Raw genomic sequence first — 17,343 nt, 5'->3', positions numbered from 1 at the left:
GCTCATATCGGAGAAATATGAGCATTTGCAATATTTGCAGAAGCTATCAACATGTGTAAAGCCTAGGCCATAGGTGTCAAATGGTTCAGGCATTTTAGGATTTAGTTCTTCTACACGTCACTATTTACATGCACTCAACTTTAAAAACTGAGAAGTATTACATGACAAACATTTTCACACAAGGGAAGGCGCTATTGAAATCTCTTCAAGGACTGAGTGAAGAGGAAAGCAATATCCAGAACATGACAAGCGGAAATACTGAAGATATTTAAAGCGAGCTTCACTGTAGAGCATGGCCCCACAAGCAAGGTATTGCCTTGTCAACTTCTCCAGAAGTCGAGAGGCCACTTTGCCCGTGGCACTGTGCAGAAAGAAGACAGCTCGCAGAATTTCACACATCCCGCAATGTAACGATAAATAAGAACTACATTAATGATGATGCAAAGCCTCCGGAGTAGCTATGAGCTCACCTCGTTATTTCTTCCTTGAGCCGGAAGGGGTCCTGAGGATAGAACTTGACACGGAAGCAGAACACGATGGGATTCATACCTAATACACAAACATGTGGGTAACAAAAGAGTGTAGTAAAAATTTTTTAATTGCTTCAATGACAACAAAGTTATTGACGAAGACCCACAGATCGAATTCGTAAATAACTAGAAGAACGGCCAGAAGATAACTTATCACAAGTCTGCATGTGCCCACTTTTCGTTTATGGTTGCGATTCGAGTGAGATTATTTAGGTGCCACTATGACTGATGCGTCAGAGCCTTCTTTTAAACCTTTCACGACACACTTCGCCTGAATGTTTACTTACACATTATGTTATCTGTGATGTAGGCATTTGTAAGCAAGGAAGAACAAATTTATACATACAATGCAGCAGACATTCCATTTCACGAGATGTGAAATAACCTGACGCTTCCACAAGGCTATTTATACATTTGTTAAATTTTGATTACTTACATATTATTTATTGTTAGTGTTTTGGCAAAAATGCCTTCTCATTTCTCCTTGTATCGGTAAGATTTATTAATGTGCAGTAATGTGCTGAACATGCATGTGTTACCATGCATGCCTGAATGAGTAAAAAATCTGCACAGTGATGACAGCAACAATATGCAATGTACAGGATGCACAGTGAATTTGGGTTACAATCATGACAAAATCAAGTGCAATTGCCAAGTGCACAAGGCAGCTCTAGTCATTCAGCTTTTGTTTTAATCTTGCGTGCACAAAATCACAACTCCAGAATGTCCCATCAGGCTCATTAAGTCTTTACAGTTATACCCCAGTCCAACAGGCAAATTTAGTATCGCGAGTGCAGTTCCCTGTTAGTGTCATTCACAGGCTGTCACATGGCCAAGGTTAGTTAGTGAAACTTGCTGTAGAATGCACTCGACGGTGAGAGCATTAGTCAAACTCACTTCAATGTGTTGTATTGTGTACCGCAACAGCGGTACATCAAAAACAAAATTATGCTCAATGTAGGGTCGGCATAAACTCTGAAACTACTTTTCTTGTGATTTCAAATGTTATAAGCGTCACCTAGCCATAAGTAGTCATCTGCAATTGAAACTGCCGTTCTACCTCAGCTTGCCTTGCATGCTGTGCTGTCTTGTATTTCTATTTACTTTACCTAAAGAATACTGTGGGCTTTAAAGACCAAACAGGAAGGGAAAAACATTGTTTCCAATTTAGCACACATTAATTAGAAAATATTAAATAGGCAACCAATTCTGAATAGAAGGAAACAAAGTAGGAATCACGAGTTGACTGATAAAACAAAACATGAATATACAATACTTGCCTTCATGCGAGTTACCAAAGACAAGATAATTCACAATGATGACAATGGGTCACGACTAAACCTTGACGTTTGATTGTGTTAATGGCATTGCAAACAAAGTACTTTGTTTACAGTTCACACTAAACAGTGCACTTAATAATGGAGTATTTATTGTTATTTTGCAAACAATACCTACAATATCAAACAAATAATGTCACTTTGGCAGCGTGCCGCCAAAGTGACACTTCTTGCGTTGAAGTGCACTTGCTAAATGTTCCACCAAATTTGCCTGTCCGACCAGGACATTACTCTATCAGGTTCACACATGTGGCTTGCATGGCACTTCGCAAGGATGTGCAAATGCTCACCTTTCACCTGCTTGATCACCGGCTTTGTGAGGTCCAGCCAGTGCTGTGAAGTGTAGATGAAAAAAAAAAATTGAAGTGTGATTTATAACATTCATTGAAGCCTTTGAGAGTGATTAAACAATACACACCCGCTGCTTGTGACTATCGACATATCTGAGGCCAAAGTAGTCCTTCTCCAAAAGGTTCAAGGCATTGCACACATAGTCAAGTATGTATTGGCCTTTGCAGAGATGCTGCAGGAAAAAGAAAAAATAATGAATGACAAGTAGAAAACTGATTTACGGTTTATCATGCGCATGTATTTTGTGAAAAGAAAAAGGCCAATATTAGTGGCAAGATATGTTTCATGGCACAGTGCTTTCATAACAGTTTGAGCCAGTATTTTTCAATTATGTTGTATGTGCCAAGGGAGAATGCATACGAAGGAATACATGTTCAGCCAACCAAAAGAGTGTACGAACCACAGTGTCTCAGAAAATGTTTAATTTCCGAGCAGCCTGTAAGAAGAGCCAGTACAACTGTACATCACAATGTTGTTGCCATGTGCTAGTGGAGACTGTAAATATGAATACCAGGTTGCGTTGCGAAACTGGCGGATATAATCAGCCTTTTCTCAGATCCTGTGGTCTGTAAACTTTTCTGGCCGACTGTACTCCTTAATTGAGCGGTGAGTGAAGCCGCGTTATGCGTGAACGTGCAAACCTAATTGGCTTCCTGACGCCGGCGCGTGAGAGGCAAGCGGTTTACCGCACGCGTGAGCAAGACGTCGCTGCCGCGCGTGACAAATTATTCACGGTCGTGAGTGCCTCTAAAGTTAAGAATACCGGAGAAAACCTGACAGCAGCGCTTCTACAGCGGTCTAAAGTAACTCCAGACGGTCGCTATCTTATCCTCAGCGCAGAGCGCAAACAGAAGATAGCACCCAAACATTCATCGATCAAAACAACTGCAGTGAACCACAGAGTATCCCTGCAGAGGAAAAGTGAGGGCAGAAAAATAAACGCGTACAGTCAGGAAATTTCAAGTCGAGGCAACGACGCGGTAATGGATCGAACAGAGGAAAAACACGCGCGCAATGGAATTCCTCGTTACACGAAACGAGAAGTCGCGAAAGGAAAACACGAAACTAAAATCGTGAACAATGGCCACACACTTTCTTACAACAATTTACTACCGGGCCATTCAAGCTTTCAGCATTTCGGCAAAATGACCACTCGCTAACCTCCTTCTACGTACCCGGCCCACGCGTTTACATGGTGGGTTTGGTCGTAGTCGTAAAAGTTCACCCGAGAAACCGTGAACTTCTCGTCGCAGACTCTCACCTGAAAATCACACTGCAACACTTCGCTGTCGTCCAGCAGGCGTATGGTGCACTTGTACTCGGTATTGACGTCCTTCTTGCTTCCCAATTTGAACATTGTGGCTCGAGGGGAATGGCTTGTGCAGCCAAAGTTCCGACACAGATGCTAATTCCACAGCATTCGGCACTTGACGCTGTCTCCAGGAGCCAAACAACCTGCCATCAACATTTCTATCCTCGCACCAGACGCCAACAGCAGCAGCCGAGCAGCGAGGAAAGAGCGTCGCATGGTGTCAACCTCCTCGCCACACTAGCGATGAGCGTACCGCCGTAAACCGCGGCAGCAAGCATCACGGCGACGAGATTTTAGCCAAGGCCTCCGAGCCCCGATGATGGTCAACGCCACGCACCGCTGAGCACTGGACAACGGACGAATACGGCTGCTATGCAGTCAAACAATTCCGGGGTCAAGGAACTGCATCAACGGGCTAGAAACAGCTCATCGCAGCGATCGCTCCCGATGCTCACGACACTTGGAACCAACAGACATAGGCAGCGATGTGGCCGGTTGGTAGCTGTGTGGATATTAGTGTCAGTCTTGTCCAGTCATGCCAGTAGCGCTGGTTGCCTACACTCCTTCATGTGAATTCGTGTTTCATTGAAATAAAAAAAAATGAAATACACACTGTAGTTATTATATGTAAGAATAATAACATATATTTATTTGGCTTAAACGTTGTTCAATAATCTATTTCCTGTTTTAAAAGCGTTTAAGCGAGAACTTTACTTTGCCAGCGTCATCTGACGGAGAAAAGGATAACTAAATTATGAAAACGCCGACGACTTTTTGTGACTGGCGATTGGAGGTTTAAGGTGGTGCGGTCCGCTAGTTTGTAGGTTTTGTTTCTGACGTCACCACGCGCTTGCTTGACGCGCTTCACGCGCGCGATCGTCACTGGTTGGTCGATTGGTCCAAGTTATTAATTTGTCTTGATTTTGCCCTTCTCGGCTTCCTCATCACGTGCGGAACGAGAGGTGGAAGTGGGAAGCGGGGTTGCTGCAGCCAACGTTGCTGCAGCAGCACCATACAGTCTACTCCACGCGCACTACGCAACAGAGCACTGCGATCTAATTGCACGTGTGTGGTCCATCGATTTTTCTCCCCGTGTCAGCTGGTGCCGGGTTTCGTAGGCGACCATGAAAACATAATGTGAGCGTAAAGCTCGGGGCTTCTCTGTTCCGCGTGCACGTTCTGCGACCAGGTTATTCTTTGTTATTCGCTTCATTTTGTTTTCCGAAATTCTTTTGATGAATGCTTAATGGTGGCGCTAATTATGCATAATTTCTACCACGTTCATATTAAGCGTGTACAATCGCCGGCTTGGCCCGCACGAGAGAAAAGGAAGAGACAGCTGAAATTACCCATTGGTGAAAGGTTGTAAGTGGGATGTAATAAGCTAGTGGTACTACATACTACGGACGGTTGTGTTCTTTAATGACACACGATCTTCTGCATAATTGCGTTTTGAATGGACCACTATCTGAATTACTCTTCTAATGACACTGTTGCGAGGAATGAAATATCCTGGAATCTGAGGAATTGGTACTTTATTTTTTTATGTCTTGAAAGGTTGGCAGGAAATGTCAATGAGAGTAGGGAAACTGGTGTGAACTTACCTTGGGAAAGTTCACTGTTGTTGATTTTATACACTCAGCGTTCCCATGCGACACGTAGACGCGCGTGCTTATGACGCATCACTTACGTACGTTTAACAATCGAGCAGATTTACTGTGCTAGTATGACGTCTGTGGATAATAATATCCCTAACAATAACCCCCTTTTTCCACTCGCAATAACTCCTTTAAATATTCTTTTTTTCCAAGGACAATTACAGAACGGAATAAATTAGATAATGATACAGTCTTACTGTCTTCTTTAGATCTCTTTTGCTCGCACCTGCATCTGTGATTTCTACTGTAGCAATGCCATATTTTATTTACCATGAACAAGATTTGTTTCTTTTGATTATTTGTATCGAACTTTGTATATATTATTGCACCTAGTTTTTTTTTTCTTTTTTTTTTGCCTGTTGCCTATCAAATGTACATCATGCTGTACTCCACCCTGCTAAAATCCCAACTTGTAATAAATAAATAAATAAATAAATAAATAATGTTTATTTGCCCAGGAACAACCCTAAGATCTGAGTGCTGGCGCACGCATAAATAATAATAATAATAATAATAATAATAATAATAATAATAATAATAATAATAATAATAATAATAATAATAATAATAATAATATTGTTGTTGTTGCTGTTGTTCATCGCTACTGTCAAATCGCGTCTGCCATGCCAGTGCAGTGCTCACGATCTAGACTTTGAAAGCAATTAAGCTTAATAATTTACCATTCTTTGCACTGACTGAAATTAAAGATATTTCCTTGCGGCATAAACTCCGCGCCTTACTTTGAAGAGAGAACCTCCCTGCTAATAACCCGTACAAGAAAACAAGCGGGAATCTTAACGGTGCGTTTTCATTGAATTCCCACTCTTTAAATAGTGATCGGCGTATAAGTGGTGGTTGGACAGCTGTGGAGTTGGAAAGTAGTCTACCACACCGGCCCATCTCTGCAGCAGATGACCGTTGGCGCAGACTTTCTGCACTAGATCAGGGAAGAGTGCAGGCGAAAAGTGATCGCTGTTTTCGCCTCCCTCCCCCTTCGTTCCCCGTGTAACTCACGAAGCACTCCTGGAGTGATAAGAAGAGAATAAAGTCCTACGCTGACCTTTTACGGCTGCGAATACCTTGGGAGGTTGAAATAGTTGATAAAAGCAGAGATGGCTCGCGTAGAGGAGTCGACTGTGCACTTGCATGTAGGGAAACGACTTACTCAAATCCGACTTGCGTGCGTGAGGTGACGTACATGCCGTATAGATGAACCGTTGACAGCTTGCACAATTATCGGGAAAGCGTATAGGATATAATCAGGAGACACAATGGTATACGATGGACGCGACATCCATCATACAGTGTGGGACGGCGTCGGGAAGATGGCCGCACCCGCTGTGCGACCTTTTGGAAACTTGTTGGAGCTTGTTATTGGAACAGCAGGCAGGTTGTTTCCTGTTACCGGTACGACACCGGTACGACAATAGGATCGCTTGTGTAAGCGTACCATATGCGCCTTAGCGTCCTTCCCGTGCGGTGCTGGTGATTCGTCAGCATGGAAGTTACGACGACCTCAATGGTACCGATGCTTCATCCTGCGCTGAGGGATTCCCTTAGACATGTTCCATATTTCGAGCACTGTTTCCCAGCACACGGCTAGTCTAGCTAAACGAGGTGTTCCAAGAAGTTATGGACATCTGTGCAGTTCGCCGAGGTAGTGTCCCTGTATATGCCTAGATACAGGGAATTAACACTGTACATAGCCCAAGGGTTCTAGTGCTACCAATCTGGCCGGCAGTGCGCCATGCCGTTGGCATGCGCATTACCTGTTTCGGTTTACAATATTGCAACTATAGGGTTACTTACTGTTGTTTGATAACTAGCACAGTGCCGCCAAATCAACTCAAGAGTTCTTCTTCCCATTTCGAAACCGCAATGAAGAGAAAATTAGCTATAATCTTGAGACGGCCTTTCGCTTGAGCGATTTCCTTTAATAATAGTAACAATAATTATAATAATAATAAAAAGAATGCAACCAGGCAAGTCCCAACACATCCTGCACACGAGGAAAGATGTATCGCTCTCACACGGGTATTTTATTTATTTGTTACTACCTCAAAACTCCCTTTACAAGGCATTAAATGAGTGGGATGATATATTAATCGTTTCTGTATGAGCCTTCTTTCTGTATTTGTATATACAAGTCACGAATTTACAAATATTCTTACTTGTATATGTCAATCTATTTCATTGTATATATATATATATATATATATATATATATATATATATATATATATATATATATATATTGTTTTAGCCCGACAGACCAGCCAGTTTTGCGAATATTTATTTTCACTCAGACTTTCACTGAATATTCTCTCCAAACAGTAAAGTTTGCTGCACCGAACATTGCGGTATGGCCAGTCTGCAAGCCATCCATATTAGCAAAAAGTAGCAGTGCGCATCGTTTTATTATATGACTATTTTGCTTAGTGGGCAGTAAGTTCAAAAAGTGAGCCAGCTGATACCGACGAAGTATTTTTTCAAAGCTCAATTGTAATTTACTTCGCAGTAATCGGCTGATTATTAGAATAGGATGTGAAAGTCGAAGTTTCGTTCTTTGAATTTAGCGCCGAAACTTCAACTCCGGCATGTCAGTGTGACGTCACGGATTTCAAAGTACATTCTCGTATTTGGGCCGTCGTCGCTCAGTAACAGTTCCTGAAACTTGTTAAGTCCAGTCTCTGGCTCTTTTAGAATACAATGTAGTCCATCTTTACTAATAGAAAGTTAACTAGACCCGAACAGACAGCGTCCAAATCTAAGACGTCATGACGAGCATGGTGCGGGAACTTCAAGATGGCGTCGTCGCCAGTTCTTCGTTATTGGTTATTTTTTAGGCCTTTTCTCGCGGTAATAGTGCCTTTTTTTTTGCCATTGTAGAAGGCTAATTTACGAATACAGATCAAATAAGATTTCTCTCCAGTGCCCATTTAGCTTAGCGTAAGATAGGAAAAGAAGATGTCACGAAGAGAAGCTACATGCCATGGCGTGGGCAGAAAGAATAATTGTAAACGCTCAGAAAGTAAGGCAATACATGGGAATGCGAAAAGCAATAACAACTAAGTTGGGCGAGGACAATGCGTATGAAATAGCATAATTCCTTCTGCTCGCATTGCCCCCTCGAAGTGACCCCCGACGCACACAACGTGCGGGAAAAATTCTCCTGCATCGCTTTTTTTATTTGACGACTCGGAAAACATATTTTCATCAAGAGCAAACGCCTACCACGATCATCAGCGTAAACATGACGTGCCCTTGATTAGAAATCGCCTTTGTTCGACCTACTTGTCGGTCAAGCTTTGTGCGGCAAGGCTTAGACGTGTGCTCAGCGCGGCATGAATTCCTTTCACGGAGCGATGCGAAGGAAGTGGTGTCGATAAGAGCGGTCCTGTGTACGAAAACAATCCACAATTGTCGTTGTAGGAACCTCGCGCATCGAAGCCGCCTTGTTCTGCTACCGCGCCAATGCACTATCGAGAGATATATGTTGCTGCTCCCCATTGGGTAAAAAATTTCATAGCCACAAATATACGAAATCTGATATTTTTGGGGGCCCACACCAGGTATATAGCATTGGAACGAGAAAAAAAGAAAATTACTAATCATAAACGCTTTTACACATTTGTCGGTTAGCATACTGAAATGTCCGTCCGCAGGCCAGGAATAACTTTAATTTCCTCAATTTAACCTTACATACGTCGCTACACGCTATAGCCATCTTCGCAAGGAAACGGCACCCATGCATGACGGCGATTAATTTTCCAGACATCACGAGGAGGTGACTGTCTCCTCCGACTCTTCCGCAAGCATCATCGTAGCTTGAATTCCTATACGGTTACATCATTACCCCGGAGCTGCCATAAGAAAGCGCCAAATAGGGGCGCAAGATTTAGCTAGACATTTCCAAAGTTTTGAAGCGTATTTTTGTGGCTTGCAAACAGAGCTAACAATGACGTCATTGTACAAAGAGGCCAAAAGTATTACTAACTCTGCTTGACTCAATTTTATTTAAAAGCTGCAAGTCTACGTCATCTCGGCCCCATTGGATGCCACATTCTCGAGAGTTTGGTGATGGTGACCTTTCGGTGGATCGTAATGAGTTAGTATACGTCCTGTGTGAAACGTTGCCATTGACGACAGTGGCAGATCGCAAAAAGAGAGAAGAGCACAACACGCTGGCCATAAATGCTACCGGCGCTGTGGTGCTTAATGCGGTTAGCGTGAACTCTCAGACAGCGCATGTCACGTACGAACGAGGCCTGGGGCGCCCGCCTTGTTCTTCGCCCACGACCTCGCGTGACGGCGCAAGAAAGTACGCAGGGCACCGCAGCTTAGTACCACGAGGCGCCGACAGGTGGTGTCACAGGTGTTTGGGGTGTTTGGGGAGAAGCCCTGAAGCACGAAGGCGGGTCGACAACTGCGTCGTCCGGACATGGGGACCGCACCCATGAAACAGGAACACGTCCGGCCTAAAGCGGGACGTTTTTCCACTTTAGAAATACAGGTTGTTTTCTTTTATAGCTGCACCAAATATTTAAAATGAGAAAAATATAAATCACTGTAGCGTTATGTTTATCATTCGAGTGCACGGAGAGGCAGCCTCTAGATACAGAGCAATTACGTGCGTAATTAGCGAAGTTACGGTAATTAACTTTCTAATTATCAACGATAGGTGGCTACAGCGAATGAGTACTTTGGAGCCCGTCCTCGACACTTCCTATCCCAACGATTAAATTTTGAATAGCGGATTTCATGTGGGAGCTACGCGAACAATTAGTTTCCCTTGGCGGGCGCTCCTTGAAACCGAAACTGGCTGGAAAAAGAGCGTCTGCGTTGCCGATGTCGCCGCCCCACGCCTTTCGTCACGTCTCCGAGGTATAGTGCCTAGAATATACTGGCCAGTATATTCTAGGCACTATATCCGAGGTCACCACCGCGAACAGCTTGCGAATGTCTGCGGCGTTGGCCTAGCGCTTCAATGCCGGCGGGCCGCCAAATTTACTTCGTCATTCCGTCGGGCCCCTGAAACGGCATTTCGTCGATGGAAGGGGAAACATGGCGCCCAACGGAATGACGAAGTAAATTTGGCGGCCCGCCGGCATTGAAGCACTAGGTCAACGCCGCAGAGAGCAAAGAGATAACGCAAACTGCTCACGGGCCGGACAGGTGGCGACCTCGGAGACGTGATGAAAGGCAGGGGGCGGCGACATCGACGACGCAGGTGCTCTTTTTCCAGCCAGTTTCGGCGTATGGTTTCGGTTTCAAGGAGCGCCCGCCAAGGGGAAATAACTGTTCGCGTAGCTCCCACATGAACTCCGCTATTTAAAATTTAATCGTTGGGATAGGTAGTGTCGAGGACGGGCTCCAAAGTACTCATTCGCTGTAGCCACCTAGTGTTGATAATTAGAAAGTTAATTACCATAACTTCGCTAATTACACACGTAAGTGCGGCAATTGCTCTGTATATAGAGGCTGCCAATCTGTACACTCGAATGGTAAACACAACATTACCGTAACCTATATTTTTGTAATTTAAAAAACTTGGCGCAACTAAAGAAAACACCCTGTATAATTCTGCAATACAGCAGCTGCCTTGAATTGCAGGACACAAGACTGTACAATGGAATGTACACGAAGCGCGTGCCTCTGTTTACGCATTTATTTCATTGCGGTGTATGCATACAAGCTGGTCGTGTTCAGCAGTTAATTTCAGCCTGGTTACGTCAGCACATGGGTATATGCTTACGGAAGTGTGTGCGCCGGCCGAGTTGAAAGCGCTGTTTTAGACCGGAATAAGCTCGCGAACGCATTTGTCTCGCACTTGTTTGGCTTCGGGGTCATAACCGTAGCACCAGCTTTCGTCACCTGTGATTATCTTCGAAAGAAGATTTCAGTCGCTGTCAGTGCCATTTTTTTTTTTTTCAAATCCCCGCACAAAATCAAACAAGTGATCTTTCTTCTTCTTTTTTTTTGTCCTCTGTGGGCACACACAGAACAAACTTCATGGCAACGCGTCTCATGTCCAAGTGCGCACTCAAAACCCACTTACAAAAGCTCCAGCTCATACCAGCAACAGTTGATGTTGTTGAGCAGCAGCAGCAGCAGGAGGAGGAGGAGGAGGTCGCGGGATCGAATCCCGGCAACGTCGGTCGCATTTCGATGGGGGAGAAATGCGAAAACACCAGTGTACATAGATTTAGGTGCTAATTAAAGAACCCTATAGCTTCTTTAGCCCCAGGTGGTCCAAATTTCCGGAGTTCCCCTCCACGGCGTGCCTCATAATCAGATCGTGGTATTGGCACGTAAAACCCCATAATTTATTTTCTAGTGGTATGACCGAAGAATTGGTGACATTTTAGCGAGTCCGAAGTTACAGAAGTTGCTTCTAAAATGGCTTTCTGGGATACACCACATTATTGAAAAACTACATGCAAGCGGCTCAAATTACCTGTACGGCGCATAGCCTCTGTTACCACACTGAAGCAACCGTTGCCTTCACATCGGCGGTGTTTGCATCGTGCTTGTGCTTAACAGCACGGCGTCCTTCACGGGGCGCGCACTGGGCTCACGAAATGAATGTTTTTTTCTTTTATTTTTATCAACCCCGTTTTGAATAGCTCTTAGCGCTGCAGACCCTGCAAAACTAATTGCAACAAAGCCTATGAGGGAAGATTTACAACGCAGCCTGGTGCACAAAACAGGCCTACTGTAGAAAGGCGTATACATATCGGAGCGGCTGGCCTCGTTCACGCGGCACTGTACGAACCGTTTCCCTCGCTCACGGCTTTCGGACAACTCAGTATACTGCACGAAGCCTGAAGGGGCGCAGAAGTGTAATACTTGACCTACATAAAGAGAACGCAACTGTTGTCGCCGTGTTAACACGCGACCAAGCGACCTTCGAATAATTTTGTTCACTTTTCACGAAAGCCGAGAACTACAAGATTTGCAGGAATAATTTGATCCGACTGTTTTATCTTTCGTGATAAAAAAAATCACAACACCCATCTTTTTTTTTTCTAAATCGTCCTGAATTTGTAGTTTTACAATCTGAAGATAAAGGCAAAGTTGCCTCATTTGTTCTTAAGCAGATATATTAGTAAACTAAAAGACCTATGCACCCTGCTGATGAATGTATTATTCGTTCCTCACCTTTACGAACACTACAGACAAACGTGAAACGATTCGGTAGATGGTTTGCGTCATGTTAGCTTATGTTATATTGTGTTCCAAAGCGCTTACGCTATTTAAAATTCACCCAGCAATTATAGGGGCAATTTTAGCGACATTGAAGCAAGATTTAGCGGTAATGTAGCGCATTTTTTTCTCTCAGTTTATGGACACAAGCCAAAATATATGGCAGCACTTGTCGCAAGAGTAGAACCACTTTACAACCATTATTGTAACCATCAGTAGCGACGAACATTTTCATGATGAATTAGCGAACATTGTATTATAAAGAACGTTGTAAAGGTGCCATAATCAAAGTTTATTACCGATTATTTTTGTATTTATTTGTTCGGCACTCAATTTTTCTTCACACTGTACCCACTACTATCTTGACTGCCCCTGGGCCCTGAAGGCAACTTGAAACGAATAAAATGAAGAAATTTTTGGTATATATTTTTTTAACTATAGCACTTTTACTCCTGCTACCATGAATTTACCAGTATACAAACAGCTTATGAGGCCCCAGTTCAGTGTTTTTCATCTTGGGACTTCGTTCTGTGGACGGTATTAAAAAAATTCACGCAGAAACTCCAGTGGGAGTTGTTTAAGTATGTGTAAGCATTGCGTCACTTGCTCATCTCTAAGCAGCCTGGTGTCATTATCGATGTTACGAAACTTGATCCGACTAGTATAAACGACAGCGCTGCGGCGACGCGAACTGCTGCGGACGGCGGCATCAAGGTGAATTGATGACGCAACAAACTACTGCATGTGGCGGCGCCAGGTGCGCTGATGACGTTCCGATAATTATACGCAGTTATCGCTCTCTAGCGCCTTACCCATCCGCGTCGAACCATTATCAACCGTGATGAACCGTACTCTTGCGGCGATCGCGCATGGCGCGGGCGCGCAAGGTAGGAAAGCGGTGAGGTAGCGCGCCGTCTTCCTCCATCGCGGGCAAGGCTCGGGGGGGGGGGGGGGGAGGTTCTGGCGGCGGCTGTGTGGCGCGGCTGCGCGGGTGCTATATTGAAAGCCATCTGTGATGGGGGCAGAGTGCGGCGAATGCTGATAGCTTAGCGAGCGCTGTGTTCTCGAACACTTGGGTCGCGTTAAAGCGAGAGGTAACACGATGGTGAATTCGCTCGCTGCTGCGGGCCCTATTTGGAAAGCGATCGTTTTACGTGACGTACGGAATGGACGGACGGAAGGACGGACGGGCGGTCTTCCTCGTTGGGTGAGCGTAGAAATGCCCACGCATTTAAAATGGGTTATTTCTTTACAGGCATGGGTGTATCCATTGCATCCCACGAACGCGCACACCCCAGGATTCAAGGCACGGGAGCGCCTGACCGAGAGGAAGTTGGGACCTACACACTGCAAATTAAGGAGAAGGAAGGAGGGGAAAATCAGACGGAGGTGATTCGTCGGCGCATGCGCGTACACGTTCCTTTGAGAGGCACTTGCCGCCGCGTTCTTGACCTGCCACTAACATAGTCTATATTCGCAGCCAACGATGCAAACTGGCGTGATAGAGGCGAACAAAGCGGCGTCGGTGCCTTTTACAAGTTCTGGAGATAAGCAGCGTGTAACGAGCGAGATAGGCATGCCGCCGACCACGGCATGCATCGCGTTATGCCGTCAAGCATATGCTTGTCGGTTTATGGCGCGGCGATGCATTTCGCCATTTTGTTTCCGTGGGCACGCTCAAGGAGGTTAAAGAAAAACTGCCGGAGTGGAAACGATGTCCCGAAGGTGACGCCGAACAGGAGGGGCGCGATAAAACTGTAAATAAACGATAAAGAATGGCGAAGAAGCGCCTTTCGCACGCTTCCCACGAGTTAATCAACCTCCTTGGTTAATTATGGCTGATTTTACCAGACCGATGCTTATCTATGTGTATCTCTGTATTACTGGTTTTATTAGGGAATCTGAATATCCTGGCATACTGTATAGGGAAGAACGTCTTCAACATTCAGAAGTTGTCATTTTATTTGAGAACAACCAGCTTTTATTTTCTAATTAGCCTAGCATCACAAAAACGCAGTCAAATCACTTAGTCTCTAAGCGGCGATCACCCGACAAGGCTCTATTTCATGTAAAGGAGGGGCAAGCATTGGCTTCACCTTTCCTTGTAAGAAGCTACGGGAGCTTCCACTCCAGCAGTTTTTCTTTAACCTACTTGGGCGCTCAACACCGCACACCCTATCGTTACCGCTACATCTGGATACCGAGAAGCGGACGGAAGCGGTAGCGATGGTGATGGCATTTCAAGGGGTTGGGAGGTTTCCGTAAGTCATATCTTTTTTTATTGGTAGCGTTAATAGAGAACTTTAGCGGTGCCACATACGTTTCTGTATCAGCTGTATACGGTAAGTCTCTGCCTTGTACCTGCTTCGTTTTGCCGGAAGGAAATATACGGTGATACGGCATGACTAAACCTCCCTAGTGTGTTACATGCATGTCCGATATTTGCCGAAAGTGGTTGCACGCGATGCACGCGCATGTGTGTGCAAGTATACGACTGCGTCTGCAAGTTTTACTTACCAGTAAGAGCCATAGATTTGCTATTGAACTGGCGGCTCTGTGTTGAACTCACGGCTCGCAGCGCAAAGCAACTACGATCATGCACTGTGCAAGTCAGGCCACCTTCTCATAGTGCGTGAGAAAACTTCACTTCCTTCCTAAAAAAAAAAAAAGACAACTGACTTGTGCGACCATGCAGAATCACGGCCCAATTTCCGGCGAAGCTGTTACTTTACAGTAACTGCACTAAGAATTTCAGTTACCTCAAGTTAAACCACATACCGTATAGACTCGTGTAAGGGCCGCACCTGTGTAAGGGCCGCGCCCGTGTAAGGGCCGCGCCCGTGTAAGGGCCGCACCCCCAACTTGGCAGTTCAAAATTAAAAAAAAAAGTTTATTCACATTTGGTACCCCAATGCCGCGCGTGCGCATAGGGGAATTTTCGCTGCGTACTTCCACATGGCGCTACTAGATGGCGAGTTGCCCACAAATGTTGCCCACAAATGGCTATAGCCTGTTTGAAACCCTGCCCGCATGTAACGCTTCTGAGCACTTGTTACGAAATTTTTGACAAAGGCAGTAATTCATCCACACGTTTTACTTCGCGAGAACATTGACCACAATGTTACCCACTTGGTCGCTAAATTGATCTTGGTGGCGTTCATAGTTCTCCCAGGGAAGCAGGCTAAAGTTTGTAACACACTTAGACCGTTCCGGATCACTTGCATACGTAATTTACTGCTAAGGCCTTAAATGTTCCACACACTTCGAACTTCGCCCACACATTACCAATAACTTGCCCCTAATTTTGTGCAAATATAAAGAGGGTGCCTTGTTTAGTTCACTGAGCACACAGGAAAACCTGTGTACTATACGAACCTCATATACGTATACCTATAAATCATAAATATAGAGAAACAAAACAAGGGTTGAGTAATTTTTTGCAACGATATTAATTGAGACAGAAACGTGAAAATTTCGCCAAACATTACACTTGACATGCCCCTAATTCTCATCGAATTTAATCTTGCACAGTTGCTTTGGAACTATGGGAAACACCTATGCATCCTATGCTATGGGAAACATTGATGATAATGACAGTATGACACTCCCATGGTTCACCGGGAAGCCCGTGGAAACCAATTATACACGCCTCGTATAAAGCATGAAAATTAGGAGAGAACAAGTATTAACTAGCTATTTTCAAAACACATAACCAACCTATACACTTCAACCTTTCGGTACAGGAGCGTCAGGAAATGGACCCCCTTTCTCCATGTATGAAATCGCTGCCGTCCTTGTTTTTTTTTTTCCAGGGAAGCGAGGAAACGTTGTAAGCGCTTCATATAACGCCTCTACACGGACCGACAACGAGGGTTCGGCAATTTTTGTCTATCCCCTAATTAACCCACGCACTCGAAAATCTACCTCCAAATCCCCCTCTAACATTTCTCATATATCTTCAAAATATTAACTTCCCGAGTTATCTAGTTCTTCTTCGGAAACCCGTTAAGCCAAGCGTATAAAGTCCTGGAGCGCTTTTATAATCGCACTAACAACTTCGTTGTAAAAATCAACACGAAAATACAGACGAAGACATAAGCGATCGAATGGCTGATGCACCGCCGGATCCAGATAAAAACAACAGGACAGTTTCATTGCGTTGTCCGTCCATGATCCCTCCGCTTTCTTTCTTTCTCTTTCCTTATTACTTCGACTTGATTAGTCGCCGTACGACTTTAGCAGCGTGCTAGGCGCTTTCGACGAAGAACTCGGCAAGTATACAGATCGTCTTACAACTAAAAATGTAAAATCCATCCTACGTCTCGGGATAACCTACGGTACACAAAGGAATTTAACGTTTGTTATACGGCTTAGTTTCGAAAGCTTTGAGCGGTCGTGCAGCGACGACTCGGTAACTCATTTCCTAAAGGTATAAACACGCTTTCAGGCAATCACTTGTCTGGCGTGGTACTGAAGAAGTTTCGATGCTTCGTGAGACAGCGACGGGGTATAGGGACACGTGGAAGGGCACGACAAGGGCTGTTTTATACACCTTAGAGATAATCACTCGTACACCACAAGGCTCATTCGGCCACCTGCATAATGCAAGTAAAGAAACAACTCGATAGCTCTCATAGTTTCCATCAAAGAGACATCAGTGCAACTTAACTTACTGAGCGGCTACTCTAAACAGTAATCTGAAAGGCTGCGAAGAAAATGTAACGCGTGCTTGAGATTTAGCACATGACTGCGCCGACGAGATAGTCGCGGCTCGTTGGGAAACTGCATGAAGCGTTTGTCGACAGCCGCGCAGTATATAGCTGCTGGTGGAGCCCGATGTAAATGTGGGAGAGTGAGAAAAAAGTTTCGTGGTCTGACTTTTCGGTTTTATAGCCGTGCTCTCTGCGACGCTATCTTTTGACAGGCCGTCTTTCACAAGTTCGCTGCGC

At 44.7% G+C, this 17,343-nt stretch overlaps 1 protein-coding gene across 2 annotated transcripts in view; it reads right to left on the bottom strand.

The window, feature by feature from the left end:
- LOC126542454 (FERM domain-containing protein 5-like) overlaps nt 1-4,082 on the bottom strand; it is a 37,232-nt gene extending 33,150 nt beyond the window's left edge. For both annotated transcript variants that reach the window (XM_050189526.3, XM_050189527.3), the window contains exons 1-4: nt 3,480-4,082; nt 2,286-2,390; nt 2,158-2,200; nt 471-549 (exon numbers count right to left, since the gene is read on the bottom strand). In XM_050189526.3, coding sequence (XP_050045483.1) covers nt 471-549; nt 2,158-2,200; nt 2,286-2,390; nt 3,480-3,575 — 323 coding nt within the window. In that variant the 5' untranslated portion in view covers nt 3,576-4,082. The remainder of the gene's footprint in view (nt 1-470; nt 550-2,157; nt 2,201-2,285; nt 2,391-3,479) is intronic.
- Nucleotides 4,083-17,343: the final 13,261 nt, after the last annotated feature.

This window comes from Dermacentor andersoni, chromosome 2 (assembly GCF_023375885.2).
Source record: "Dermacentor andersoni chromosome 2, qqDerAnde1_hic_scaffold, whole genome shotgun sequence".
NCBI lineage: Eukaryota > Metazoa > Arthropoda > Arachnida > Ixodida > Ixodidae > Dermacentor > Dermacentor andersoni.
Note: the sequence above shows the minus strand (reverse complement) of the source record. Positions and strands in the feature narration are given on the sequence as shown.